At 47.4% G+C, this 24084-nt stretch overlaps 2 protein-coding genes across 9 annotated transcripts in view; one reads left to right on the forward strand and one right to left on the reverse strand.

Moving 5' to 3' along the window:
• The window catches only part of MAPKAPK3 (mitogen-activated protein kinase-activated protein kinase 3), a 124660-nt gene that overhangs the window by 41874 nt on the left and 58702 nt on the right, over positions 1-24084 (reverse strand). The window contains exons 1-2 of one of the 7 annotated variants that reach the window (XM_027640793.1): positions 14097-14151; positions 5991-6327 (exon numbers count right to left, since the gene is read on the reverse strand). In XM_027640793.1, coding sequence (XP_027496594.1) covers positions 5991-6215 — 225 coding nt within the window. In that variant the 5' untranslated portion in view covers positions 6216-6327; positions 14097-14151. Of the gene's footprint in view, positions 1-5990; positions 6328-6449; positions 6763-7060; positions 7138-11799; positions 12413-13751; positions 14076-14096; positions 14152-24084 lie in introns of those variants that run through there. The other 6 variants (XM_027640789.1, XM_027640790.1, XM_027640794.1 and 3 more) reach the window with 6 other exon arrangements.
• CISH (cytokine inducible SH2 containing protein) lies at positions 14477-23348 on the forward strand. 2 transcript variants are annotated; one of them, XM_027640796.1, is made up of 4 exons: positions 14477-14593; positions 14839-15132; positions 19596-19819; positions 20312-23348. In XM_027640796.1, the coding sequence occupies exons 2-4, from the start codon at positions 15086-15088 to the stop codon at positions 20812-20814; spliced, it is 774 nt and encodes a 257-aa protein (XP_027496597.1). In that variant the 5' UTR covers positions 14477-14593; positions 14839-15085; the 3' UTR covers positions 20815-23348. The 2 variants fall into 2 exon arrangements, with proteins under 2 accessions (XP_027496597.1, XP_027496598.1); XM_027640797.1 differs by lacking the exons at positions 14477-14593; positions 14839-15132 and adding an exon at positions 15144-15466.

Here is a 24084-nt window from a genome sequence, read left to right on the forward strand (position 1 = left end):
CCTTGATCCTCCCAAGGTTAGCTTTGCTGCACAAGTCAGGGTGGAACTTGTGCCAGCTTGCTGATAGACTGGGGGAGAGCACAGAAGGTGCAAAGCAGCATCAAAATAGTTTTGCTTTTTCAAGATGACTTAGTGGCTCATAGCATTTGCCTTTCTGTTTGCACTTTTTAGGCTTAATGAACTGCCACTGAAACAAGTAAAAATTTGTTACATGTGCCTTCGTTATTTCAGACCAAGCCCATCTTTTTATTTTTTAAATTATTTGCTGTATTTCAGATAAAGGGAAGACCAGTCAAGAATGTCAGATTTTCCAAGTAAACCAATAAAGTCCATTTTTTTTTTAAGTTAACTAGTCCAACTGACACTTTGAAAGGTGCCAGTCTGGCCCCAATAAATACAAAGTGCTTGAAGACTCTGGTCTTGAATGACTCACTGGTTTAAAAACAATTCTTGTAGCAGTAGAAACGACCCACTTTTTAATCGACTGGAAGTTATTTTAGGCATTTTATGCATATTTACGTAATAGTTACCAAGATTGGCACTGAAGGATAAAATTCAAGGACCAGTCTCATGCTATTCCATATTTTAGGCACTCCTCCACACCCAGGGCTGCCATTTAACTAGAACTCTTCTGAACTCATCTTCATTCTACTCTGTCTGTATCCAGCTTTGATCTACAGCACACAGCCCCCTGACTTTATTACTCACACTAAGCCGTGTTACTGACACTGAATTTACTGTAGGATGGGATAAACCAGTATAAACAGGCTGCAGGAAACATGGCAGGTAAGAGGGAACTACAAAATACTTCACTAGAAAGTGCTCATTTCCTCCAGAAACATGCAATCATTCCAGTAAAGGAAGAGCTCCTTCACCCTGCACAAAACCTTGCATTAAACTGGGTTCCCCAAATTCTCAACACAGTTCAAAGCTTAGCACAATATTATTCTTCCTTATTCCAAAAATGTTGAAATGTTTCATCTCTAATCTGGCATAATTTTCTTCTTCTCTAAGACTGCAATCTATAGCATCTAAGAAGACTTAACATTTCCTGTTCTACAGTCATCAGCCTAAAATAACCTTCACTTTCACTGTATGCATTCCCTTCTCCGCTGCTGCATCATTTTCCTTCAGCATCATCTTATTTCAGGCAGCAAACAGGGTATTTTACAAGCACCAGTTTTTTAGATAACTTGCAAAACAGATACGTTGGACTGTACAGTCTGCTGTCTGTGAGCAATCATGACCTGGCTTCAGGGCACACTAACTGAAACCAGACTATCCCACTATTAGCTTTTGTCATGTGGAATTATTTAATGTAATCAGAAGCATTACAACTGAGTGAAAGGCAGAAACATAGCTCAAGACTAAATTGAGTTGAGGCAGAGTGCCTGTCTTTGCCCACAGTGACTCCACTGTGGAAGGCAAAACAACATTCCCTATATAGTCCTTTGTGTAAGTCCCAAGAACCATTCCAGGAAGGACTTGTTTGGCAAAATGTTGTTCTCCATTACCTGCTTTCCTTGGTTCTGAGAAGAAAGTTATGCTAATAGTGTTACAGGTAACAGCAGAGCCTCCTACTCTACAATTATCATTTTATCATTCACCAAACACTCTTTAAACCTAAGAGGCAAGGAGCGTGGTCAGTTTTGTGTTTGCTTTTTGCTGTATTTAACATTTGGGCTTTGCCTATTTGCCTTCAAATCAGCAGGTCACACACACTTTTCTGTTGGCACTTTGCAGCACAACACATTTTCCATGAGGCAGGTGATGGTTTAACTCCCTGTTTATTCCAGAGGACAAGGCCTGTGTGCACATGTGGCACGTGGGGACACGGGGCAGTGGTGGACTTGGCAGTGCTGGGGTAACAGTTGGATTTAATGATCTTTAAGGCCTTTTCCAACCTAAACTATTCCATGAGGAGTCTCAGGTGACTGGAAGGCACCTGCAGCACACAGTGCTTAAGGGAGAAGTGCTTTCCCATTGCTACCCTGTCATCCAGGAGTTATTCCCACCACAAGTACCCATGCACTCACAACCAAGGTACTTTGCTTCCCTGAAGTTCCAAGGGTCTTTGTTTCCCTGCTATGTCTGACTTGTCCTTCTTTTTCTCCTGGAAAGAAGCACCATCTGTTTACTGAAGATGAACAGTATGGCAATGGTAACACTGTTTTACATCCTGAAACATCCACCAAATTCCTGAAGCTGCAGATGCAGAGAAGTCCCAATACCCCACAAAAGGCTCTCTAGCTCTCTGTTCCTCATCCCAGCTCTGAGCCCTTTCTACCACATTTCACAAAAAACCAAGTAGATCATCAAATGCACTGAAATACTATTTTGACACCACTTAGCAGGAATTTGTGCCAAAAAAGAAAAAGAAGTGAGGGAGAAGGAAAGAAAGAACAAGGAACTGTAGGTTGGTGGGGCTTTTTTAATGGAAGGCAAGTCCCAGGAGTTCACATTTATCCTCACAGGTAGTCAGCTATTTTGGTCTCCTCCTCTCCCTAAAAACAGTGAGGAGTGCAAAAACCAGCAGAGAACACTCAGGGCTGATGTCACTGTTAAAGAAGTGGAGGTTAAATTTTAGCCCCAAAAGGCAGAATGAACAGAAGGGGGCAGGCTGGCAAAGAGGAGATAAAAATAGAGGAGTGACTAGACTTCACTTGACTGCTATTTCTGGATGAGCTGTGGAAAGAGATCTGAGAAGGTTTTCTATTTGTAAGGGAGACAGAGACCAAAACACAGTTGCTTTCTAGAAGGCCACAGTCCTGTACAGCAGTTTTGTTTATGCTTCTACTTTTCTAAATCCCTGTGTTCTCACTATTTGGAAACAGTGCTGTTCAGCCAAAATGTCATTATGTGTCTAAGTGAGTAACCAGATGAGATTTTTTGGAGCAGGGCAGCAATGTGTGTGGCATTTCAATTTGACAGAGACAAAGCTGACAGCACATTGTAAAACTGGGTAGCAAATCACAATGCCAAGCAGAGTAAACCAGCCACACAGTACTTTAGGAAAATTACCGAAGCCCTGCAGTATCTCTGAGAGGATGTCTTGTGTTTTTCCACTCTACAATGATTAGGGAAATTCTAACTAGCTGCAATTATGGACATGGACTAACGTTGACAACAGGGACCTCCCAATTACAGGATGTGGTGCTTGACTGACACAGGGCTCTGGGGATGAATATTTTTGCCTGCCTGAGCCCTTTCCTCTTGAGTACCTCTGTTAAAATTCCTTCCATTGAGTAATTTCTGTCCAGATCCTGGCTGTGCTGGCTCTGTTCCCATTTAAAAGCAAACCTGCAGGCAGGAAGCAGTGCCATCTGCCCAGTCAGGAGCTGCCTTAATGGGCAAGTTTGGTGTGAAGGGGAACAGCCTATTACACTTCAGCAGCAGGAGCCATGTTCATCCCTTCCCAGGAGCAGGGTACTGTGAGCACACTCACACCTGAAGTGTTTGTCCTCAAATATACACAGATCTCAATGGATAATGCACAAGCAACCTCCAGAAAAAAGTCCATCCAGCATCCCTTATTTTTCTGTTCAACTTGCAATTCCATCTCTCCATTTCTCTTTACCTGTCGTACCAGGTGGGTTTGTTCAGTGACAGCTTCACCAGCCTCCACTTTCTATTCCTGTACATGAATGATAACCCCACCATCACACCCGAGAAGAATGAGCAGTGGCAAGGGCCTGCTGTCCCTGCACAGAGAATTCTGCTCTGAAGCTCTTTCTGAACATTTTTTTTCTCCAAGTTTCTTGTCCCTTTTCCATAACTGCTTTGACTGGATGAGACTGCCCTGAGTCTCATCTGGAGCAAGTCTGGGACTTGTGTGACTGAGTCCAGGTTTCACAAGAAACAATGGAAAAACTTCCTCTGAATATTTTCATCCTCCAGGGCAAGGAAAAGATGTTCTTTGTCAATTAAGCAAGCACAGTTTTTATGCCTCCTTGTTGGGTAATCTTCTCATTAGACCATCTTTGGACAGAACAGCAGATCCTCTCTGGGCTGCAGTTTTACTTAATTGCATGTTTACCTTTTTATTCAGCAATTAAACCCTCAATGATGAGAAATACACACATGCAAGCAGCAAACCATTATCTGCCATTGAAAATCCCTACAGAGCTCATAAACATCTTAATATTTCTGTCACAGTTCTGTCCCTTCCAGAAGAAAAGTGTACACATTCCACAGCTGGGCTGGAGAGAGGATGACAAACACTGTACAGGGTCATTTCAGTGATGCATTAGTCACTAGTGCCATGTAATGACTGGGGAAGGGGAGGTGGTACTTTGGTCCTTAATATATTTTAGAAGTTCTGAAAAGAAATCAGCCAACTCAATCAGTGCTAAAAAGAAACAGGTATTAGAGACTCCACCACAGGTTCCTCTCCCCATCAAGCAGAAGACATTCTATCAGGGCACAGCAATTTTAACTCTCCCTCTCCTCAAGTCTGAGGGCTGAAGTAAAAGAGTATTTTACAGATGCTAGTGTCCATAGGAATATATTTCCTATTTGATTCAAGAGATACGAAGTTTGCTCTGGAACATATTTGTTGCCACGGGATTGTGCTCTGGAATGGCAACTTCTGTTTTAAAATGCTTCCAGCCCTTATGACTGCAAACCCTTTGAAGTATGAATGATCTCTAATCAGCAATAAAGCTGCTGAACTCTTCAGAAACAGCAGATCAGCTTCAGGATTAACTATTATCCTTCATCACACTATGCTAAGTATAGAAATTAATGTTGATAGCACTGCAGAAGGATCTGATTAATGGATCACCTCAGAGTTGCACAAACCTCCAGTATTCCATGTTTGTCAAAACCTCCAGTTTCCCCATGATAAACTTCAGTGAGTCAGCTACGTGAAGCCAATACAAAGGAGTGTCATAAAGTACATGAGAGTGTTGGAAACATGGGAATTAATCCAAATGTTACTGTATTATAAGCTTTTCTAGTTCCTCTGTTACAAATCTTTTCGATACCCAAAGCTACCAGATATTTCCAGCCTGTTCTATGGACATGCAAAGGCTTTGTTGGGGACAGCACTTCTCTTGGAAAAGACCCTTTCCAGACCCTGGCAGACCTTCCAATTCACCACTGGTAGATCTGTCCTGCTCCCAGCACACGTGGAGTGTGAGTTTTAAGCAAAGGAAGGATACCTGAAAGCCTCCTAGACATCCCAACCAACCAGATTAACACCAGCAAGGCATCTGAAACATCCTTAAGTAATTCCCATGGCAATTACTTCAGCTGGTTTTAGTCTTCTCATACTGAACCATCCAGGTTCTCATTTAGGCTACTTTTTCCCTAATGATGTGGTTTAAAAGCATCAGGGAAATCTTCAAGTTTAAAAGCTGCAGAACAAAAGGCAAGCAAGCTTTATGTTCTCTAATGAATGGTTATTGCTCCATTTATTTAAGTGGTACTTATCACCATAAATATCTGCTAAACTCATTTGCCATACTGGTGTAATCAGTGCTTTCCCAGGAAACATCCTTCTGTAAATGGATTGCGAAAATAAAATAGGAGAATAAATAAACAGCTCGAAATGCTCCTTAAGAAAAGTCTTCAAAGGGAGGAAAGACTGAAGATCAATGAACATTTAAATATTTCTCAGTTAAGGCCTATTCATTGCACAAGATCCAAAATAGTTTCCTTCATGAGTATTGCATAACATGTTCATTCAAAATCTAGCAAGTTTTCTCCCAGAACATACCAAGACACTGTTCTCTCCCCCGCTTTTTTGTCTTTTAAGTAGGAACACGAGAATGTCACAGCCGATAACATTATTCTGGAAACTCACACAGAATATTCTGGAAAAGACTCAAGTTTGGACTACAGTGTTGCAATAGCAACTCTCCACATATTCAGGTTCTACACCCACCGCTCTTTGTGAAGCAACAGAACAAGCAGCTTTTACAAGACTCTGGGAGTGAACTCTGGCCTCCACACTAGAAATAAGGAAAAAAAAGACAAAATGCACATACCTTCAAAGCACATTTCTGGCCTGTCTGCTTGTTGAAACACTCCAGTACTTTGCCATTGATTCCTAACCCCAGCACACGTTTGGAGAGTTTGTAGTCATCCGTAACCGCATGTTTTTTAATCTCTAGTTTGACATGGGCCGGTCCCCCGGGCAAGGACTTCACGCTGCTCTTGCTCTCCACGTGACTCTCTGGCTGGGATTCCTGTTCACCTTCACTTTGTTCCATATCAGGGAAGAGTCTGGGACGACAGAGATACCCCACAGGGACTCTGTCGGGTATCCTCAGCAGAGTCCCTCCTCTCAAGCGATCAAACAGTCCATTTGCTCGCCATTTAGTCCTGAGTAAAAATGTAAACAGGTGTTAGTAACTGAGGTCAACTAACGTTCTCCCACCTCACCACTTTTCTCTCTTCTTTTTTTAACAAGATGACCAGGTGCTAGACCAAGAGTGGAGGCTCACCTCAGGAAAGCACGCTTTGGCATCAGTCTGCACTTATAAATCACTGCTTTTACTGCAACCAAAATTGAGCAACTGCTAAGCCTTGGACTAAAATGTTAGCTAAGCTCTGTACAACAGAACGGAGCTTAAGCTTATAAATCTGCATCAACAACTTGTTGTCTCAATGTTTTGTGTAGAAATCCCCACAACGGTCCCCTGCTTTCCCCTGACACTCCCAAATTACGCAAGAGAACCACGAGCACCTGAATCAAACCCCAGAGCGGCACTGCCTGGGCAGGCATCGAACCCTGGGACAGCGCCTCAGCTGCCTGGGCCCACAGAGCGAGGGGCAGGCGGCCCACGGCTGAGGGGCCACCAAACCACCCAAAAGCTGGGGTTGCAATGGTGCTGCTCCCACAGCCGTGCGGGCCCCGCTGGGTCCCCGAGGGGGAGCCCCCGGGCGGGTCCCGGGGCCGGGAGCCCCGTTAACACTGAGCCACGAGCAGCGGGGCCGCTCCCGCAGCCCCCTCACCGAGGGGGGAGAGCCCTGAGGCGAAGCGAGGAGAGCGGGGCGGGGGGTGACGGCGGCGGGGACCCGAGCGGGGGGAGCTCCGCCACGGGGGACGATTTACCTGCTGTGGCGGCGCGGCCCCAGCCGAGGCTTCCCGGAGCGGCGCGGGGAAGGCGGGCTCTGCCTGGGCCCGCCCCGCCGCCCCGGCCAGGTGCGCGCCGCCTTCCCGCCCGAGCCGCGGGCGGCGGCACCGGCCCGGACCGAGCCCCCAGGGCCGCCCCGAGCCCCCCGGTTCGCCCCGGCCGGGCTGGGCCGTGCCGGGCCCGCGGGGCCTGAGCGGGGAGCGGCAGCTGCCTCATGCGCGGCTGCAGGTTCCCCGCGGGGGTGCGGAGCAGCTCCCGCCGCGATTTTAAGGTGATTTTAATCACGGTATTAATGTACTGGGGTAAACGGCCCTGCCGGAGGGGGAGGAGGGCGGGCTGGAGCCGCGGCGGCTCCGGGCTGGTGCCGCAGCGCGCCCGCGCGGTGGCACCGCCGGCCCTGCCCCGATGGATCCTTGGGGAAGGATCACCGCGTTCGCTCCAAACCCTGCTTGAAACGGGCTGTTGCTGTGAACAAAGCACTGAGACGCGATCCCGGGCAATGATCCTTCAGCTGAAAGGCTTCTGTCACTAAATGCTCCCAGTAAATTCCACGCGGTCAGTATTTCTTGGCACTTTCGGGGGCACAGTCAGGACATTTAAAAGTGGTGGTTCCCACAGCAACTGTCGCTCATCGCCGGTGCACGGCGTGTGGTTACAAGGATGTGAAACGCTGAGGTTTTTTTCCCCTACATGTGAAGATGAGTCACGCATTGAAATGGAGCTGTGTTCGTATCACTGGAAGGAACTTAAAAGTTCACATGCTTTACAAGTTAAAAATACATTTGTCATTTTACATAACATAATGGCATCTGGAGTTCTAGCGGTAAGGAAAATAATTAAAAGGGCTAATGAGCCCTTTCTCCAAGGAATAAAAAGTAGTTCAACTTAGCAGGATGCGGATCTGCAGTGCATCACCATGTGATGTGATGCTACCGCTATTCCGCCTCAGGTTTCCCTTCCAGGCTTTCTGCAGTTCAGCTGCTGGAGGGCCTGGTCCCCTGATTCAGTTCACCTATTCTGGGCTAATCAAATCCCTGAGGAAAACAGCTATTTCCAACCTTTTCTTTTCAGGTTTGGCTTCCAGCCTTCTTAGGCTTCGCATCACCTCCCACTGTGGCAGTCTCAGAGAAATGGATACATAACTGAGCTCCCAGGTTGCAAACCTTCAATAACACTGTTCTGCAGTCAGCAGCTTGCTCTGCTTTTCCTTCCCGTGGCTCCTGCCTGTATTTTCTGTTCTATTAGTCCTGGATGGTAATTTCCTTCTCTTTGCAACAGGTAACTACATTTCTCTCCCCAGTGCACAGTTGCAGGGGGTCAGGCCCTTCAGAAAACTTCTAAATCTCTCCGCTCTCTCCTGCATTTTGTAATTTGAGAAATAAATTCACTCACACCGATCTCCCAGCCCCAATTTTGATCTTTCCATGTAACTCTGACCCTGAAGCCTATGGCTCCCCAAAGCAAGCAGGAATTACAACGGCTGGCACATTGAAGCTGGCAGAAGATGATTTATGGCCCTATTCTGGGAAATATTAAACACTGCAAAAATTCCAAGCAGATGTCTACTTGAAGGGTTGCTATTTTTTACAGAGTGTGTCAGAAGTAAGGAATTTCATTAAGAAATTGTGACTCTTTCGAACTATTACAAGAATAAGCTTTGTGTGGAAAGAAAGGAGGAAAGATGAGGGAATGAGACAGGATGCGTGAAGTTAGTTGGTTCTACACGTCTGTCACCAACAGTCCCCTGCTGAGGAAAATTAAATGGGAGGATACAAAACACATTATTCAAGTCACTGGGTATCTTACTGGGATGGAAAGCTTGTTTGGCTTCACCACTTGATATTATCTATATCTGCCCTTAGAAAAGTTCACTGTTTTACCAGCAACCTGTACTAAGTTTAAACAGGGCAAACACCTTAAAAACCCAGTGTGAATCATGGTTACTACGGCCTGAGACCAACCCTCTGCTAAATGCATCCACCATAAACTCCAAAAAAGGCTTTTCCAGCTGCAGCCCAAATATCAAACAGCCTCACTGTAGACAAGGATGACCACAAAGCAAAAAACAGCTCTGCTGTAGTGACCTGTGTGGTGTCTCAGGTACTGTACCTGCATACCTGTGCTGGGTACCCCCTCTGAAGGAAAATCCCAACCTTTGCAATCCATGTGTGGCTTGTACAGAGCTGAGAACATTCATCTGTACAATATCCTTCTCTTAAGCTGCTTAAGGTTTTATAATTTCTCTGGCAAGCTTCAGGGAAGGACAAGCCTGCTGGATCCAGGCACACCCAGCACCTCTGACATCCCAGGGGTGAGCAAGCACAGTGTGGTCACCTTGGCTGCAGTTCTCCCCTGTCTGGCTCCAGGAGGATTTCCCACAATGTCTGTTTTCAAATGCCAGTTTTAAATCTCCCTGGGAATTACTCTCTGGATCCTGCAGCTTCTCTTTGTGCTCCTGGCAGGTGGAGCTGCATTAGCACCCTCTGGAGATGCTGGGGGAGGACACACTGACAGGCCCATTGCAGCTCACTGAGCCGGGGGACATTTTTCATTCAAACAGACTTTTTATTTATTTATTGATGTTTGCTTTTTGAAGCTACAAAAAACACAAACCGGTACTACTACAGGCTAAGAGCCCACTACAGCAAAAGTTCTTTCATCTTCACAAAAATCCCTAAAACTGTAAATTAAACATTAATCCTATTTTTACCAGAAGTCCCCAACAGCAACAACACAAAACAACTTAATTTCAAGAGAGAATTTGGTAGCTCAGCTATGCTGGGCTTGTCCCAAAATAAAAAATAGCTTATAGGAGAAAACAATAAGGTCCTGCTCTTGCAATAAGCTTTGAGGCAGCAGCTCCTTTTCTCTAACCAGTGGCTTAACTTAGAAAAGCTTTATATTTTAGCCAGCATGCAGTTTGGATATATTGTCCCTGATTTTTTCATGTCTTGAGTACCACAGATACCTGCTTTACAGATGGACAGCACTAGTGTTTAAACACAGGAGGTTAATTTTGGCTATTCCATTGGGTATTTTCACTGCCTGTTTGCCATGCTGTAGCAATTTAATAACTGGGATCAAAGACATTTCAGACTTTCAAATGTCTCATTTCTTAACAAAAATGAAATGATTGAGTTTGCTCTCATCGGAGAGCTAGGAAAGCTGATGTCATCAAATGTGTCTGAGGGGTGGCATATTTTGAAGAGTGATACTTACCTGAATGCTACAGGTATCTGTTTAGCTATACACAAAAGTGATTTGCATGAAGGTCAGCCCTTTGGTAGCAACATCTCATGGAAATCCCATCAGCTACAATAAAGAAATTATCACCACCAGCTGAAAACTCGTGACTTGTTTTTTCTGAAACATTGCTTCCTCTTGGGTAACAGCTATATAATTTTTCTGCTATATATTTTTTCTGCTGTTATGAGAAATCCACACTCTGGGGTGCATTATATAGATGTCACCATAGAGAAAATCCTCTGTATTGCCAGGTTGAAGTGAGGACACGGCTTTGTCTGGTTGGGCGGTTGCAACAACCTTATTAAATCCCCCAGGAAGTTCTAGAGAAACTGCATCTGTGATATTAAAAGAAGGAAAGAGCAGCTCTGCAGCGCAGTATTTTGATGTGAAAGAGAAGAAAAGAAGCTTCTTGTAGGATCTTTAGTTTAGCCTGTCATGTACCCAGTGGTCTGAATCAGAAACTAGATGCATGTTTTTTTCGCCTGTCTTTCAGCTCTGCTCTGGGGGTGTCTGTCTCAGACTGTCAAAAAGGAAACAAAAAAAAAAAAAAGACCAAACTAGGAAAGCTCATCAGCAAACAGCCTGGATCTTTTCTCTCAGGGCTGAGGTAAAACTGGGTTTATAAAGCTCTTTCATAGGCAGTGATCTTTATTGATGCTTTATTGCTAGAACAACTTCTCTTTTATTTTCAACACTCTCTGTCCTGACCTGGGATTATAACATGGTTTCCAGGAGGAACCAAAATTCTGGCTATGAACCAGCTGCCAGTGAAGCAGAGGGAAGTCTCAAGAACACCAGTCTCTCATTCTGGAGAGCCTCTCCTAATACCTGACTTCATTCCTCAAGATTACTTCTTCCTGTCAGCACATAGCAGGTATTTTCCTACAGAAGTACAGAAGTGGGTAGAACAGCTGTTTTTATAGCCCTGGACTCAGACACCTTATTACAGATACCTTGTCCTGGTCATGGAGAAAATTTTGGGAGGCTCCATCCCTGCTCCTACACTAAGAAACTTAGAGCAGAGAAGGAGCTTTAGGACACAGCTTATTGATGGGGGAGTCAGAGAGATACCACTTGGATGTTTCCCTTTCAGCAGAGAGGGAAAAAAAAGACATGTTTTTTCACAGAAGGATCATAAATCAAAAACATAAAAAATCTTCTAATCTGTCCACAGGAGATGGCACTTCATTTTATGCTGCAGTGGAGCAAAAGAAGTGAATCTCTGTCTTTCATTGAAAGAGATCCTGCAACTAATGGGTATGGCAGCACTGCCTGGAAGTCCCAGGATGGCCTTCCAGGCCACTTAGGAATACAGTTTTTGCAGAAAAACAGCATTTGAATCAAGCACCCTTGTGCCTGTTCTTAATTACAGAAATTGGTGTGCCCTACTCAAATAACAAGATGGCCCATCTAAACCAGGAACAGATGCTTGTTATTGCTAATGTTTGGTCAGTCCCATGCTGTTCCTTACCTTACAGCACAGGGGAAGGACCACGCAGTAACCAAAGGGGTTCAGTCCTTCAAGCTTATGGTGAAGGTAAATCCAGCCCCCAGGCACAGAGACCCCTCTTAAGAGCTATGATTCTGGATGTCACTTTTCATTTATGCCAACTCCTCAAGATTATATGTCCAACTGCACAGTGGAAGCTGTAACTCACCCTCAGTGGGTGTTACCAAACACACATTTAGCAGCAGATGGTGCTGTTGTGTTGGTGAACTTTTCCTGAGGGACTAACTGGCTCATGATTTCTGGATTTTCTTACTCCTGTGATTTTATTGTGAGCTTTCTTTGGTACCTTTCATAACTAAAGCCTAGCACTCAAGGATATTATTCGATATTTCTTGCTACTGCCTCTTTAATGTCCTAATTCTTCAACACTGAGCTCTGGAAAGCCATTTATATCAGTATAAACTGGGTTTAAACAACTATTGGAGGAGTGGCAGCAATTTATCTTGGCAGTGCAAGGCCTGGGGCACTGGCAGATCGGGCACACTGTGCTGTTTCCTTCCTGGGGCATTACCGTGTACACGAGGAGTGCCAACGAGGTAGAGTGATGAAGCATCACTGACTGCTTCTGATTTAAAACCAATCACTAATTTTATAGATAAAACAGCCCAGGCATTAGCCTGAACATTTTTTCCTTTTTTAAGGTGGGCCCCTAAAGAAGTTTCCAGCGCAAAAGCAAGCTCCTTTAATTGATGCTCACACACACTTGGATTCAATGCTCATCTCTCAGGGTCCTGCAGGACCTGAGCACCCGCTGCCTCCACAGAGCAGCGACAAAGCTGCCGACAGAGCCCCCCTTCTGCAGGGGATGTTTGCACTGCACAGCTCTAAGCGCGGCTTCCCTGCTCCGGAGGTACAAATGGCTGCTCAGCCAGCGGCACCGAGCCTGCACGCAAAGCCTCCTCTGAAGAGGATCACTAGATGGAGCCCAATTCTAAGCAAAAACGCACGCAGACAGCCCCTCGCTGCCCATGCCGGGCTGCAGCGCTCCTGCGGGCACAGCACAGCCGCGATCGCAGCGTCAGCCCCTCCGAGGGTGACGACGAAATAAACCCCAAGCGAACGCGCAGGTTAACTGCGGTTTGCAGGAGGCGGCAGCCGCTCCCACCTCTCTGGCGTACATCTGTTCAATCCATCGCGCTGCTGCACCACCGCCAACAGGAGGCTTCAACAGCCCGGCATTTAGAGGTGAAGGGGCACATGCAGGCAGGTGTCCCCCTGCAACCCTGAGCCGCAGCTACAGGGGTGAGCCTTTGGATGGTCGTCTGACTGTTGCACTTGCTGTGCACAGAAACGGTGAGGACTGAAATTCCTCCGCTCTGCCCTCGCCTCTCCTATGAATTTACACATGCTCTGATGAGCGTGAGCTCAAGTCTGGTTTAGGCTTAGAAGCAAATTGGTCAAGGAGTGCCTGCATGATGACATTCCCATCCCCCTGGATACTTAGATGTCCCTCAGCACCCCTCTCCCCGGCCGGTATTAGTATCAGCACTCATTACTGCAGTCCCTGATGCAGTCCAGAAAGCGGATGGGAGCAATGCAGGAGGCTGAGCAGCTGCCAGGGGAGACAGCAGGGATGAAAGGCTGAGTCAGGAGCCGAACACAGCCTGCCTGCTCTCTGGCTGATGCCTGTGGAACACCCTTCTAGCCCTACCCTTATCAGCATCCTGCCCTCCCCCCTGCTCGCGGCCCCATCCATTGCGGTTCTGAACGGCGCAATGATTATTAATACTTTTAAGTATTCAGTCTACTCCAATGGAGGTGGCAGACACACCACTCATTCTCTCTTATCTCTGACATGTGAAGAGGCGGCAACTCGTGGCAGGAAAAGAATGACCAAGCTTTTGTTATAAAGTGTTTAAAAATAAAAGCTTCAATAACCCTAAAAGCAACTGTAATATTTCCTCCTGGCTCACCCAATTTTAGCAGACAGCGATCTGCACGGTAACATGGTGGTGCCGTAACCTTTTCCAGGCGACTCTACCGAGCTGAAATCCTGATTCACAGGGGGATTCCCAGGTGATCAAGAACATGAGACAACCCGTGCGGTGCGACAACGACACTTTCGCTGCCTCGACTAGCAGAGCTTGCACCACACCACCCTGCTCCCCTGGACCACGTCTCACTGGAAAACTGCCCTTGTTTGCCCCTCCAGCCCCACGACCTGCCCCTCATTCAGCACCCGCTGCACCGGTGCTGCTGCGACACGGAGAGGCACCGCCGGCCGGGGGGGAGGACATACAATTACACCAAAAACCTACAAATATATGAGTGGGGAGAAACGACAAACGGATGGGAATAACTGAAAGGCAGCGGTCCCGGTAGCTCGCCCCGGCCCGGGCAGGGCGGGTGGGCACCGCCGGCCCCGCGCTCCGCCCCGGGCGGGCCCCGCGCATGCGGCGGGAGCGGCCGCGGTGCCCATTGGCAGCGCCCGCCCCGCGTTCCTGGAAAGTTCTTGGAAATGGATCAAAGGCGTTTCCGCGAACACGCGCGGCGGCGGCGGCCCCGCACGGCTCCGCTCCCCGGCCCTGCCCGCCGGGAGGGCTCCGCTCCGGCCCCGGGCCGTGCCCGGCCCTCCCTTGGCCGAGGCGGCGGCGCCGCGCCCGCCCTGGACGCGGCTATTTATACCCTCAGTGGGGAGTCACCCACCCCCCCCGCGTGGCTGATGTAGGAAGAGTGATGCGAACACAATACGATTCCAGGAATCCCTCACTTCCTGGAACAGATTAAAAGGGGCACACAAAAGATTACTAAGGAGGTTTGCTTTTCTTTTTTTTCCTCCTTCCACGGAGCCTCATTACTCCGGAGCCAGCGCTAAGGCAGGTCGCTGCTCTCCGGCTCCTCCCGGGGAGATCTTATTTATTGCTACCTATTTATTACTATTTCAGAGCGCTCTGAGTATTTTTTCTAAAAGACTACTCTGAAGGAAGATTAGTTCCTCTTTATATGTAATTTCCTCTGGTTATTTTTTTTTTTTTTTTGCTGCTGTTTTCTGAAAAGCAGAGGAAGAATACATTATATTTTCTGCACACGTTTTCCTGGCCAAAGTTGCTAAAGTCTGTCTCGGACAGCTCGCCTTCTGCCTGGCTTTTCCTGTGACTGGAACAACCTCGTGCGGAAGGGGTTTGCTGGGACTCTCCAGCCTTCTCTCCCCGTGAACCCCAACTAGAGGCTGAACCAGCTGCTTCGGGGAGGCAAAGGCGGCAAGAAGAGAAGAGGAGAAAGCATTTCCCACGTTCTTGAAGACTTAATGCTTTTCCCTTGGTCCAGGAGTGACATGATCCTCTGTGTTCAGGGGTAAGATACTTTCCGGTCTCCTTTGAAAACCTGCGGTTCGATAACTGTAATTAGTTCAGTTCTCCGGGACAGTTTTTCAGCTCGTGTGAGTGGCCGCGTGTGACTGTAATGGAACGGGAATGACTTGGGGTGGCCGAGTTCTGTGTGCGTGTGTCTGCGCTTCAGATTCCACGGCCGAAATCATGGGACCGTAAAGTATTCCTGATTTCCGGGCTTCCTACTGCTGAAAAACTGCACGATATTCAAAGCCTTTATGAGGGTTCAAATGAGTGAAAACTGAACTTGGTGTTCAGTGGGGCGTGTGCAGCATCACGGGGGACACAGATCCGAGACCGTAAGTGTTCTCTCTAATGGCCTCTTGGCCAAATCGCTTACAGGGAAAAACTTCCCTGGAGTTCAGGTGCTTTTGTCTATTTCTGAGGAGATATTTATGCTAAACACTTGATTTCATTTTTCTGCTGTTTCATGTGTAAGCTTAACTGTCTGTACACAGCGTTCAGCAGAAAGAAAGCCATGAGGCACAACAGGGAACATCCCAGTGCCTTCTCCGGTATCAGTGTCTGGTACCGGTGTGTTGGTGTGTCCCCATGATCAGCTCAGGTCACCAACTGATAAATACCTGGTCTGCAGCAATCACACGCCATTTTACACATGCTGCATATATTTGGAAATTGTCAGCATTTGTTTCATCCTGAGCCATCACCTCAGTATTTCCCATCCCTCCTCGCTCAGGGGATTTTCCTCAGAGGAAAATCCTCCTTTGTCTACCTTCAGTGACAAGCACGGGGATTTTTCTGCCATTTCCCCCCAAAACCTGCTCCACAGACAAGGAGAGCTCGCGTTTACCAATAATTTCCTACTACCCATGTGGGTTTGTTTTCACTCTTATTTTCAGTCTGCAGCTGCAGTTCTTATAACCACAGCACAGGGAACTCAGTTTGCCACTTGGGCTTTGAGAAACCCTTAACCGAAGCTTTCCTGCAAGGTCAACATACCAGAGCTGCTGCTTCCCTTGCCCACTAAGAACTTGTTATGGAGCCAGATGTGCAGATGGTTGCCTTTAATATCTATTTTTATGACCATTTATTGCTCAGTTTTTATTATTCTCTAGGATTTCATATATCCTGCACTCCATACTCTCCTTCCTATTCAGACCAAGCTCCCACTTTGGAAGTCTTGGGGCATGGCTGATGGAAGGGGAAGGGAGACCAGCTCAGCACACTTTTCCTTGTACTGTTTGTACTGTGTTACAAAGTTTACCTTATCAGCACAGTAACTGCAAAGCGAACACTGAATGATATCAGACATATCCGACTCTCCTGAACTTTCTTGCCTTTCCAAGGCTTTCTGAAACACTAATTGCCAAAGCATAGGGAAGTTCATTTGCTGTTTCTCTCGAGACTCCACACAGACTACCAGCCAGATATGCCAAATTTTCTGTAGTTGTTTTCTTCCTCCTCACGGCTTCACCATGTTCAGTCCTGATCCTCCACGTCTCTCCTCTGCTTGCTTTCTTACAAGCACTGACTATTTGCAAATCCTTTCTTTGCCCCATTAAAGGGTTTTTTTCATGTCAGCAAACCTTTCTCAACCTGTCCTTATCCCAGCAAACCCTTCTTAACCCTCTTGCAAATGTTCTTGCACTGAAAGTTGTCGTCTGCCATTACTTGCTGATCCCTCAGCTCTCCCTTTCCTGTGCTTGGAGCTGCTCTGTTTGATCCCAGCAGCAGCTCTTGTTTCCTCAACCAATGGACAAAGTTGTTTAGGACACCAGCACCTCCTGGTCTATGAGAATTTCTAATCCCCCTCCTCTGTTCCACTGTGCTCCTTTGGGCCTACGGCTGCACTAGGAGTTTTTGTAGGGGTAGAGAGGGGCAAAAGGCAGGTGTATAGAAGGAAACTATGAAGTGTGTAAGCACAGCCCTTCTGTGGTGGAAGGATCTCCACAGTGACGATGAGGTCTGGGCTCCTTCAGCCTCAGGTGGCACAAAGTGTAAGGCAGCACAGCACGAGTACAGTGAGAAACCTCATCTTAATCACATGGACTCTGCTTCAGAGAGATCCAAGTGACTCTGTAAAAGGAATCTAGTGACAAATTCACACAGTCAATGTGTCTTTTGGGGAGGGAAGTGTGAACTGATACAGCCCTGAAAGGAACAGCTGTACTCCCGATCCATGGCGGGCATTTCCCTGCGTAGCTTTCCTCTCTCCCCCTTCCTTCCCAGTCTCTCAGCCAATTCCTATTTTCCTCTCCATAGTAGGTATATAAAAAGAAAATAAGAAAGCTCCACGGTAGGATCAAGAAAAGATTTCTTTACGTGTAAAACCTTTCCCAAAAGGTAGGCCAGAAAAATTTTCCAGGACAAAATAAGTTCAGGGAGACTTGGCCTCTGGACTGCAGTATTTGAGTTCTGGGGAGCGAGTGGGCAGCGAATGGAGCAGGAATGATTTTCCTTGACGTTGGTCACTGTCATTTTCAACTGTGGGAACAGTTGGTATAAGAACACCCCAAGAGACACTGCTCTGCCAGCGGCCTGGGACACCCTTTTTGCACTGCACCAATTATTAGTTAGGTTCAGCACAGGGCAGGATCTGGTTTAGAGTCATCCTTGCTCAGAAAGGGGGGAAATGGAGAATTGGGAATCCCCTTTCCCCAAGAAGGCAGGTAACCAGGCATTTGTGAAGGCCGTGACATTAAGATGGAGACATCCCAGTGTCTTGAAAAATGCAGCCTTCAACTCCTACAAAGGTATCTCAGGTAGGATTTAAAAGAGAAGATGGACATTTCCCAACAGTGATCTCCAGGTATAAAAGTATACTCAGATGCAGAGTTCTGTGAAAGCCCCTGAAAATGCAGTCCCTGTGACCGAGGGTGCCTGGTGAGGATATGGGCCAGCAATCACTTTTATTTGGCCTGGTTTCCTACCCATTAATAGAAATAAAGATCAGATGCCATGAACACCAAGTAGATATCCTGCTTCTGACGTGTGATTTGACACATGGAAAAAGGAAGAATGTTCTTTTCTAAATACCAACAGAACAGTGGGGTTATGCCATGTATTGCAAGGGCAAGAAGTCTGTCTCTGTAGATTTAAATTTACCAGTTGTTTTACAAAAACCTTCCTCCAAGCCTACATGGTTTGATTAGAAATGCAGAGCTGGGGAACTGCTCATGGCTGTCATTCACAAATCAGTGTGAAGGTGCTTTCAGGTTCTCTCTAATCAACTTTTCCCTCACATCCCTTCTTCTTGCTCCCTGTCCCATGCTTGTGACTTGGCAGTTTCAGGTGGTGGATCAGTTGACAACACATGTACCTAAAGTGTCCCTGTTCACAGAGAGCACAGGGAAAGAGGAGGATCAGAAGGGAAGTGCTTATGGCTTCAGAGTCTCCTGCTCCTCTCTTCAGTGATGGGGGGACGTGGCTGCTGCCCGTGCAATCACCACCAGCTCCAGCGGTGGGGGGACAGTGTCATGCTGAGGATGGAATGTATTTCTCTGGAAACTCAGCCACCTTTTATGTTAAATGTCTGAAAGAACATTCTCAAGCGTGTGGGAGATGCATGGGGGGGATGTAACACAGGACATGCAGCACTACAGGGCATGCAGAGGCAAAGAGCCTCCACAGAGGCAGAAAGTAATTTTTGCTCAGGAGCTTGCCTGGGAATGGAGATTTCCCTTGCCTCTGACATCCATCCTCCCCCTGGAGCTTTGCCTTCCTTTAGGAATCTCCGTGCTGCAGAGAAGGAGCACCCATGGCTCATGAGAGCTGCAGGCCCTGTGAAACTGTGATAGATGATGAATGGCTACACTAATGCTCTCTCTAGGCCACAAGGGATTCGTGTTCCTGGCAGAACCTCATCCTGCTGTAATCCTGCAGGGATTAGTCACACCGAGATCTTTGTTGTGCTGTGGGGTTGGTATAGTGCACAGGCTTGGCTAAAATAAGAATTCCCATTATTCTACTACACGATCAGCTCACTCTGAGTTCTAACAGATTCGTTCAGGATCAGGTCATCCTTGGGCAGAAAGCGGGTAGGACAAAACCCGAGCTATTCCCAATTCTGCTTCTAATTATATTGCAGTAAATGACTAACAAACCCACTGGCAGAAACAAATGCTCCAACATCGTAATCATGTAAATGAAGCTGTAATGCTGCTATAAACCTTATTGCCTCTGAAATTACATATTAAAAAGGCAACATCTATAAATACCAGGTTCAGATGGACCTAAATGGCAAGACAGACCATCTTACAAGGCCAAAGAGACCAATTCTCTCTCGGTTTCTAAGGGCTCATCTTTAGCTGTGTAATTTCCCCCTCCCTGCCTCTCTCTGAAACATAATCATGTTGAGGATCTGTTTATAAAACATAACATGTTGTAGTACAATGTCACATGCACTGAACAGACACTGCAACCCATTTCACGGCAAGGAGAAATAGCAGAGTGTGCCCTTCATTTCAGACCTCATCCTTTGCTGGCAGAGGAAAAGATCAGGAGACTGTCACTCAGGGGCATTGAGGAATTGTCAGAGCCCATCATGCAGCCTCTCCCAGTTATGGCCTTCCAGGAGGAGTCTGCACCTGCCTTTGCAGCTCCAGTTCCAGACAGCAACCCGCCTCAGACACGGGACCCTGAAGAAGACCTTCTCTGCATTGCAAAAACCTTCTCCTACCTGCGAGAATCTGGTAAGGCTCAACTCCCAAAGTCATGGGCTGCAGGGAGCCAACTCTGCAATTCAGGGAGCTGCAGGAAGAATCTCCGAGTCCCACTTCAGATAGGAACCTGTCCCAGCCGTGGCTGACTCCTGTGCATGCAGCAAGTGCATTTGCAATATCTACAAACATGTATCATGAACTAACTTATTTCTAGAGTAAGCAAAAGCTTTATCTTTTATAACTGAATCGGGAGAAAGAACTGCAAAAAAATTGGTTTTTCTCTGTAAACTGCAGCAGCTGCAGAGCAGCCAACCTCACCCTGAGCCCCAGCACAGCACTGACAAGCATAGGCAGGAAACCCTTAGAACTTGACTTGGTCTTAATTTCTGAAGGTCTTGCCAACTCTGGCCCTGGTTGCTTCCCAGGCCCTGAACTCAATAGGCTTTAAGGCTTCCCTAAATATACTGCCAGTCTTTTCTGGCATTCTTTCCCTAACATGCTCTTTCTCGGATGCTTTTCCAGGTTGGTACTGGGGCTCGATCACTGCCAGTGAGGCCAAGCAGCATCTCCAAAAGATGCCTGAGGGCACCTTCCTGGTTCGGGACAGCACCCACCCCAGCTACCTGTTCACACTCTCCGTCAAGACAAACCGAGGTCCCACCAACGTGCGCATCGAATACACCGACAGCAAGTTCCGGCTGGACTCCAACTACTTGTCCAAACCTCGCATCCTGGCCTTCCCAGACGTGGTCAGTCTTATCCAGCACTATGTCATGTCCTGCACGACGGAAAGCAAGACCGAGGCTCCTTACCCGCCTCCATCTCCTCTACCTCCCATGCAGAAGGAGCTGGCAGCAGCCGCAGTGCACCTGAAGCTCATCCGGCCGCTCGGCCGCAAGGACAACATTCCCAGCCTGCAGCACCTGTGCCGGCTGCGGATCAACAAGTGTACGGCGGACGTGGACCAGCTGCCCCTGCCCCGGCGGATGGGGGACTATTTGAAGCAATACCCTTTCCAGCTCTGAACTGTGGCTGCTCTATCTCAGGCAGAAACACGAGAACTCTGTGCCTCCGTCCCGCTAAAACGCGGCACCGGGTGGGCACGGCAAAGACCTGACTGTCAGCAGAGACTGCATCCATCTTCCCTCTCCCCTTCTCTCCACGTCCATTCCAGCCAGGGAGGAGTTGGTTTCAGTGATCAACGGGACACAAGCGGAGCTCTGAACCTCGGCCTGTGCCAGCAGTGGCTGTGGAAGGCACTGTGGGCATGGGCACACTACTTGAATTTCAGAGTTGCTGTGACACCGGGCACGTTTAACGTTGTTATTTTTGCTATTTATTTCCATGGCAGTTTCTCTCCTCATGGGATTTTAAAAGCACCTTTTACTTTATTGGTTTTTTTGTTTCTTTTGTGGAATTAGAGATAGGATAAAGGCTCCCAGCCAAGTGGCAGCCAAAGTTCTGTGGGAATTTGGATTAGGATTCACATCCAAACAGCACCTGTTTGAGCCTGTCCCTGTAACAGGTTACAGGAGTCCACATCCAAGCTCCCACAGACTTTTGGGTATGTGGAACTCAGAAGACTGTACCTGGACTCATCTCTACAGTTTCCTTCCTTAGCTACAGGGGGTATTGTAACCTCAGAGCACAGTGGGAGCTCCCAGAGACAGGTGCTGCATCTCCTCCCATTGTGGACAGGAGACTTCTTTGAGGAAGCCCTTCTTCCTTGAGAGCTCTGAGCAAAGATTCTGGATACTGAGCTTGGGCCAGGGAGCACTCATCCCATCTTTTTTCCATCTTCTCCATCCCCAAAGGAAGTTTGTGACAAAACATTCAGAAACAAGTAATCAGAAACCCAACCTTCTCACAGGCAGGGAGAGGGGTTTGGTTACAGAGCACCCTGCGTTTGGCTTGTGTTTTGAAAGAGCTCCTCTCTGACATTGCCCTTGCCTGGTCGAGACCAGGGTCTGCTGGAGCAGGGGCTCAGAGACAGCTCTGCTGAGCTGCACCAGGGACACTTACAGCTTCAGGCTATTTATTTATTTAGTTCTGGGGGAACACCTCAGAAGCACCTCAGCAGAAGGAGCTGCCCCCCCTCTCCTGACACGGGGCTGAACTGCCGGCTGCTCTGCTGCTGCCAGCGTGAGTCACGAGCCACTCTTGTGGCTTCCAGCAGATCCAGGCTGCAGCACACACTGGAAACCACAATGCAAGGTTTCTGTTTGCCAAGGTCCAGACCTCTCCTCGCCCCTGCTCTGACTTGCATGTTTGTTATCCCTAATTAGACTGCTGGCTCTGGGTTTACTTGTGGTGCCCCATCCCTTTCACCCCCTGCAGCTGAAGCACAATGGCTCTGCCCTCACTCTTTTGCACACAGGAGGGACAAACAGCAGATGGGATCTGCCCAAAACCAGCACAGACAGAGAAGTTGCCCTTTCCTGTTCATTTGCTGAATCCCATCACCTTCCCAGCCCATAGGAGCCAGTCCATGCCATTGAGTGGGAGTAGAGAAGGGAACAGACAGGTCTAGAGAAACTATTGTTTGGCTTATTTTTCCCCTAAGACCCTCCAACTTGATCAAGCATGAACCAATGTTAAGGATTCCTCATTCATCCCTCCCTGGGACTGTTTCTGTAAGGGTCTGTAAATCAGAATAGGCAAATCCCAGCTATACCTGAGGGTTGGGAGAGAAGGTGGAAAAGAATGGGATGGTGACCCAGGAGACAAGCTCCAAAAGTGGGTGGAGTTTCTTCCACCCTCTCCTAAAGCTGCCTAAAGGGACAAAATGGCCTGATGTGCTTAGTCAGTGTCCTTTTTTTTTCCCCTCTCTCCACATTTATACAAGTTTGTGCTCTTGCAAGCTTTGTTTTTGATACTTTGATGATTGACAGTGTGCATGTGTGATGTCAGGTTTGCTTTTTGGTATATCCTTCCCTCTTGCCCCATACGGCAGCAACCATGGGAAGGTACTGAATGAGAATGAAAATGTAGAAGGCAAAACAAAAAGGAAAACTTTTTTTTTTTTTAAATAATATAAACCACTGAAAAGGCTTCCTTTTATCCAAACACCTCTATCTGCCTGAGGACACTGGGAACAAGGAAACCACAGCTCTTGAAGGAGCAGCAGTGATCTCAGGAAGCCCACACGGCTCAGCCACAGGCTTGGTAACTACAGCTTGGGAAAAATTAGTTGGAGAAGTGTACAGCAGGAAAGGGCAGGTTGTGCAGCTGTCTGAAACTTGCCTCCTACTTGATCTTTCCTCTGCTGGGGGGTGATGAGGAGGCCAAGCTGTAGGTTTGATCTCACTGCCCCAAGAGAGCCCAAGAGCTCCTGGTTGACCCCGAGGCAGAGGCCAAGCTGAGGGCTGTGAGCTCCAGGCAGGGACCAGCTCTGTTATGTGTTTGTTCTGCATCTAGCACAGTAGGGATCTCTAGGTGCTACTGCAATACAATGAATAAACAATACAGTTACTCCAAAAAGTCAGCTTCTTCTATCTTGAGACAGTTTGTTAAAAATCATTTGACTTGGATTTTAAATAAACATTTTAAATATACTTTACAGCCACTCAATGTAAAAGTCTTTGGTAAAATCCCAGTGGATGAATTCGTTTCCTATTCACAGAAATCCTCCCCAAGAACAGTGGGAAAACTCTTGACTATTTTTTTTTCAAGAAAGACACAAAAACCTTTTACAAAAATAGGCCTTTCAGATACTGGGAGAACTAACACCAAAATCCTCATCAGCGTGGGCCTGGTTTCTGCTGCACACAGATGAGCAGTGGCAGATCCCAAGTCCCAAGTTAATAAGGTCTGAAGGAACATTTTTCAACAATGTGGAAAAACACAGGAATGATTCTTGTGTTGCTTCTGTGTGCCACAGAAAACCATCACAATGTAGGGGAAAGGAGACGGAACGTAACTGGAAATTTGGCAACTTGTTTACAGCAGGGTTCAAGCTGCCCCCAAAGAAAAGGTCTGCTCATGGCAAGTGTTGAAAGACGGGTCCATGAAGGGCAGACAGTGCTGGGGATGGGGGCCCACAGCAGCTTTTCTCTGTGTTCTGCTTCTGCTGCCACTGGGCCTCAGTGTACCAGTGTCTGGAGTCTGTCTGTGCACCCTTTCCCCTTCTCAGCACCTCAGACACCACACAGCAGGTGGGGGAACCACGGGGGAGCTGAATCTACCCTGTGGTGTAAGAGGAGACAGAGGCCATCCCATCTGTCCTGTCTCTGAAATGCAGAGAACACAGAGGCAACACCACTGCTGGGATGTGACTCTGCTGTGGCCCCTCCGTG

This window comes from Corapipo altera, unplaced genomic scaffold (assembly GCF_003945725.1).
Source record: "Corapipo altera isolate COAL_440 unplaced genomic scaffold, ASM394572v1 55, whole genome shotgun sequence".
NCBI classification, from domain to species: domain Eukaryota; kingdom Metazoa; phylum Chordata; class Aves; order Passeriformes; family Pipridae; genus Corapipo; species Corapipo altera.

Coding starts and splice junctions, on each gene's coding strand:
- CISH (XM_027640796.1), top strand. CDS start 15,086: ATGCTTTTCCCTTGGTCCAGGAGTGACATGATCCTCTGTGTTCAGGG. Junction 15,133..19,595: donor ATGATCCTCTGTGTTCAGGG/GTAAGATACTTT, acceptor CCTTCATTTCAG/ACCTCATCCTTTGCTGGCAG. Junction 19,820..20,311: donor CTCCTACCTGCGAGAATCTG/GTAAGGCTCAAC, acceptor ATGCTTTTCCAG/GTTGGTACTGGGGCTCGATC.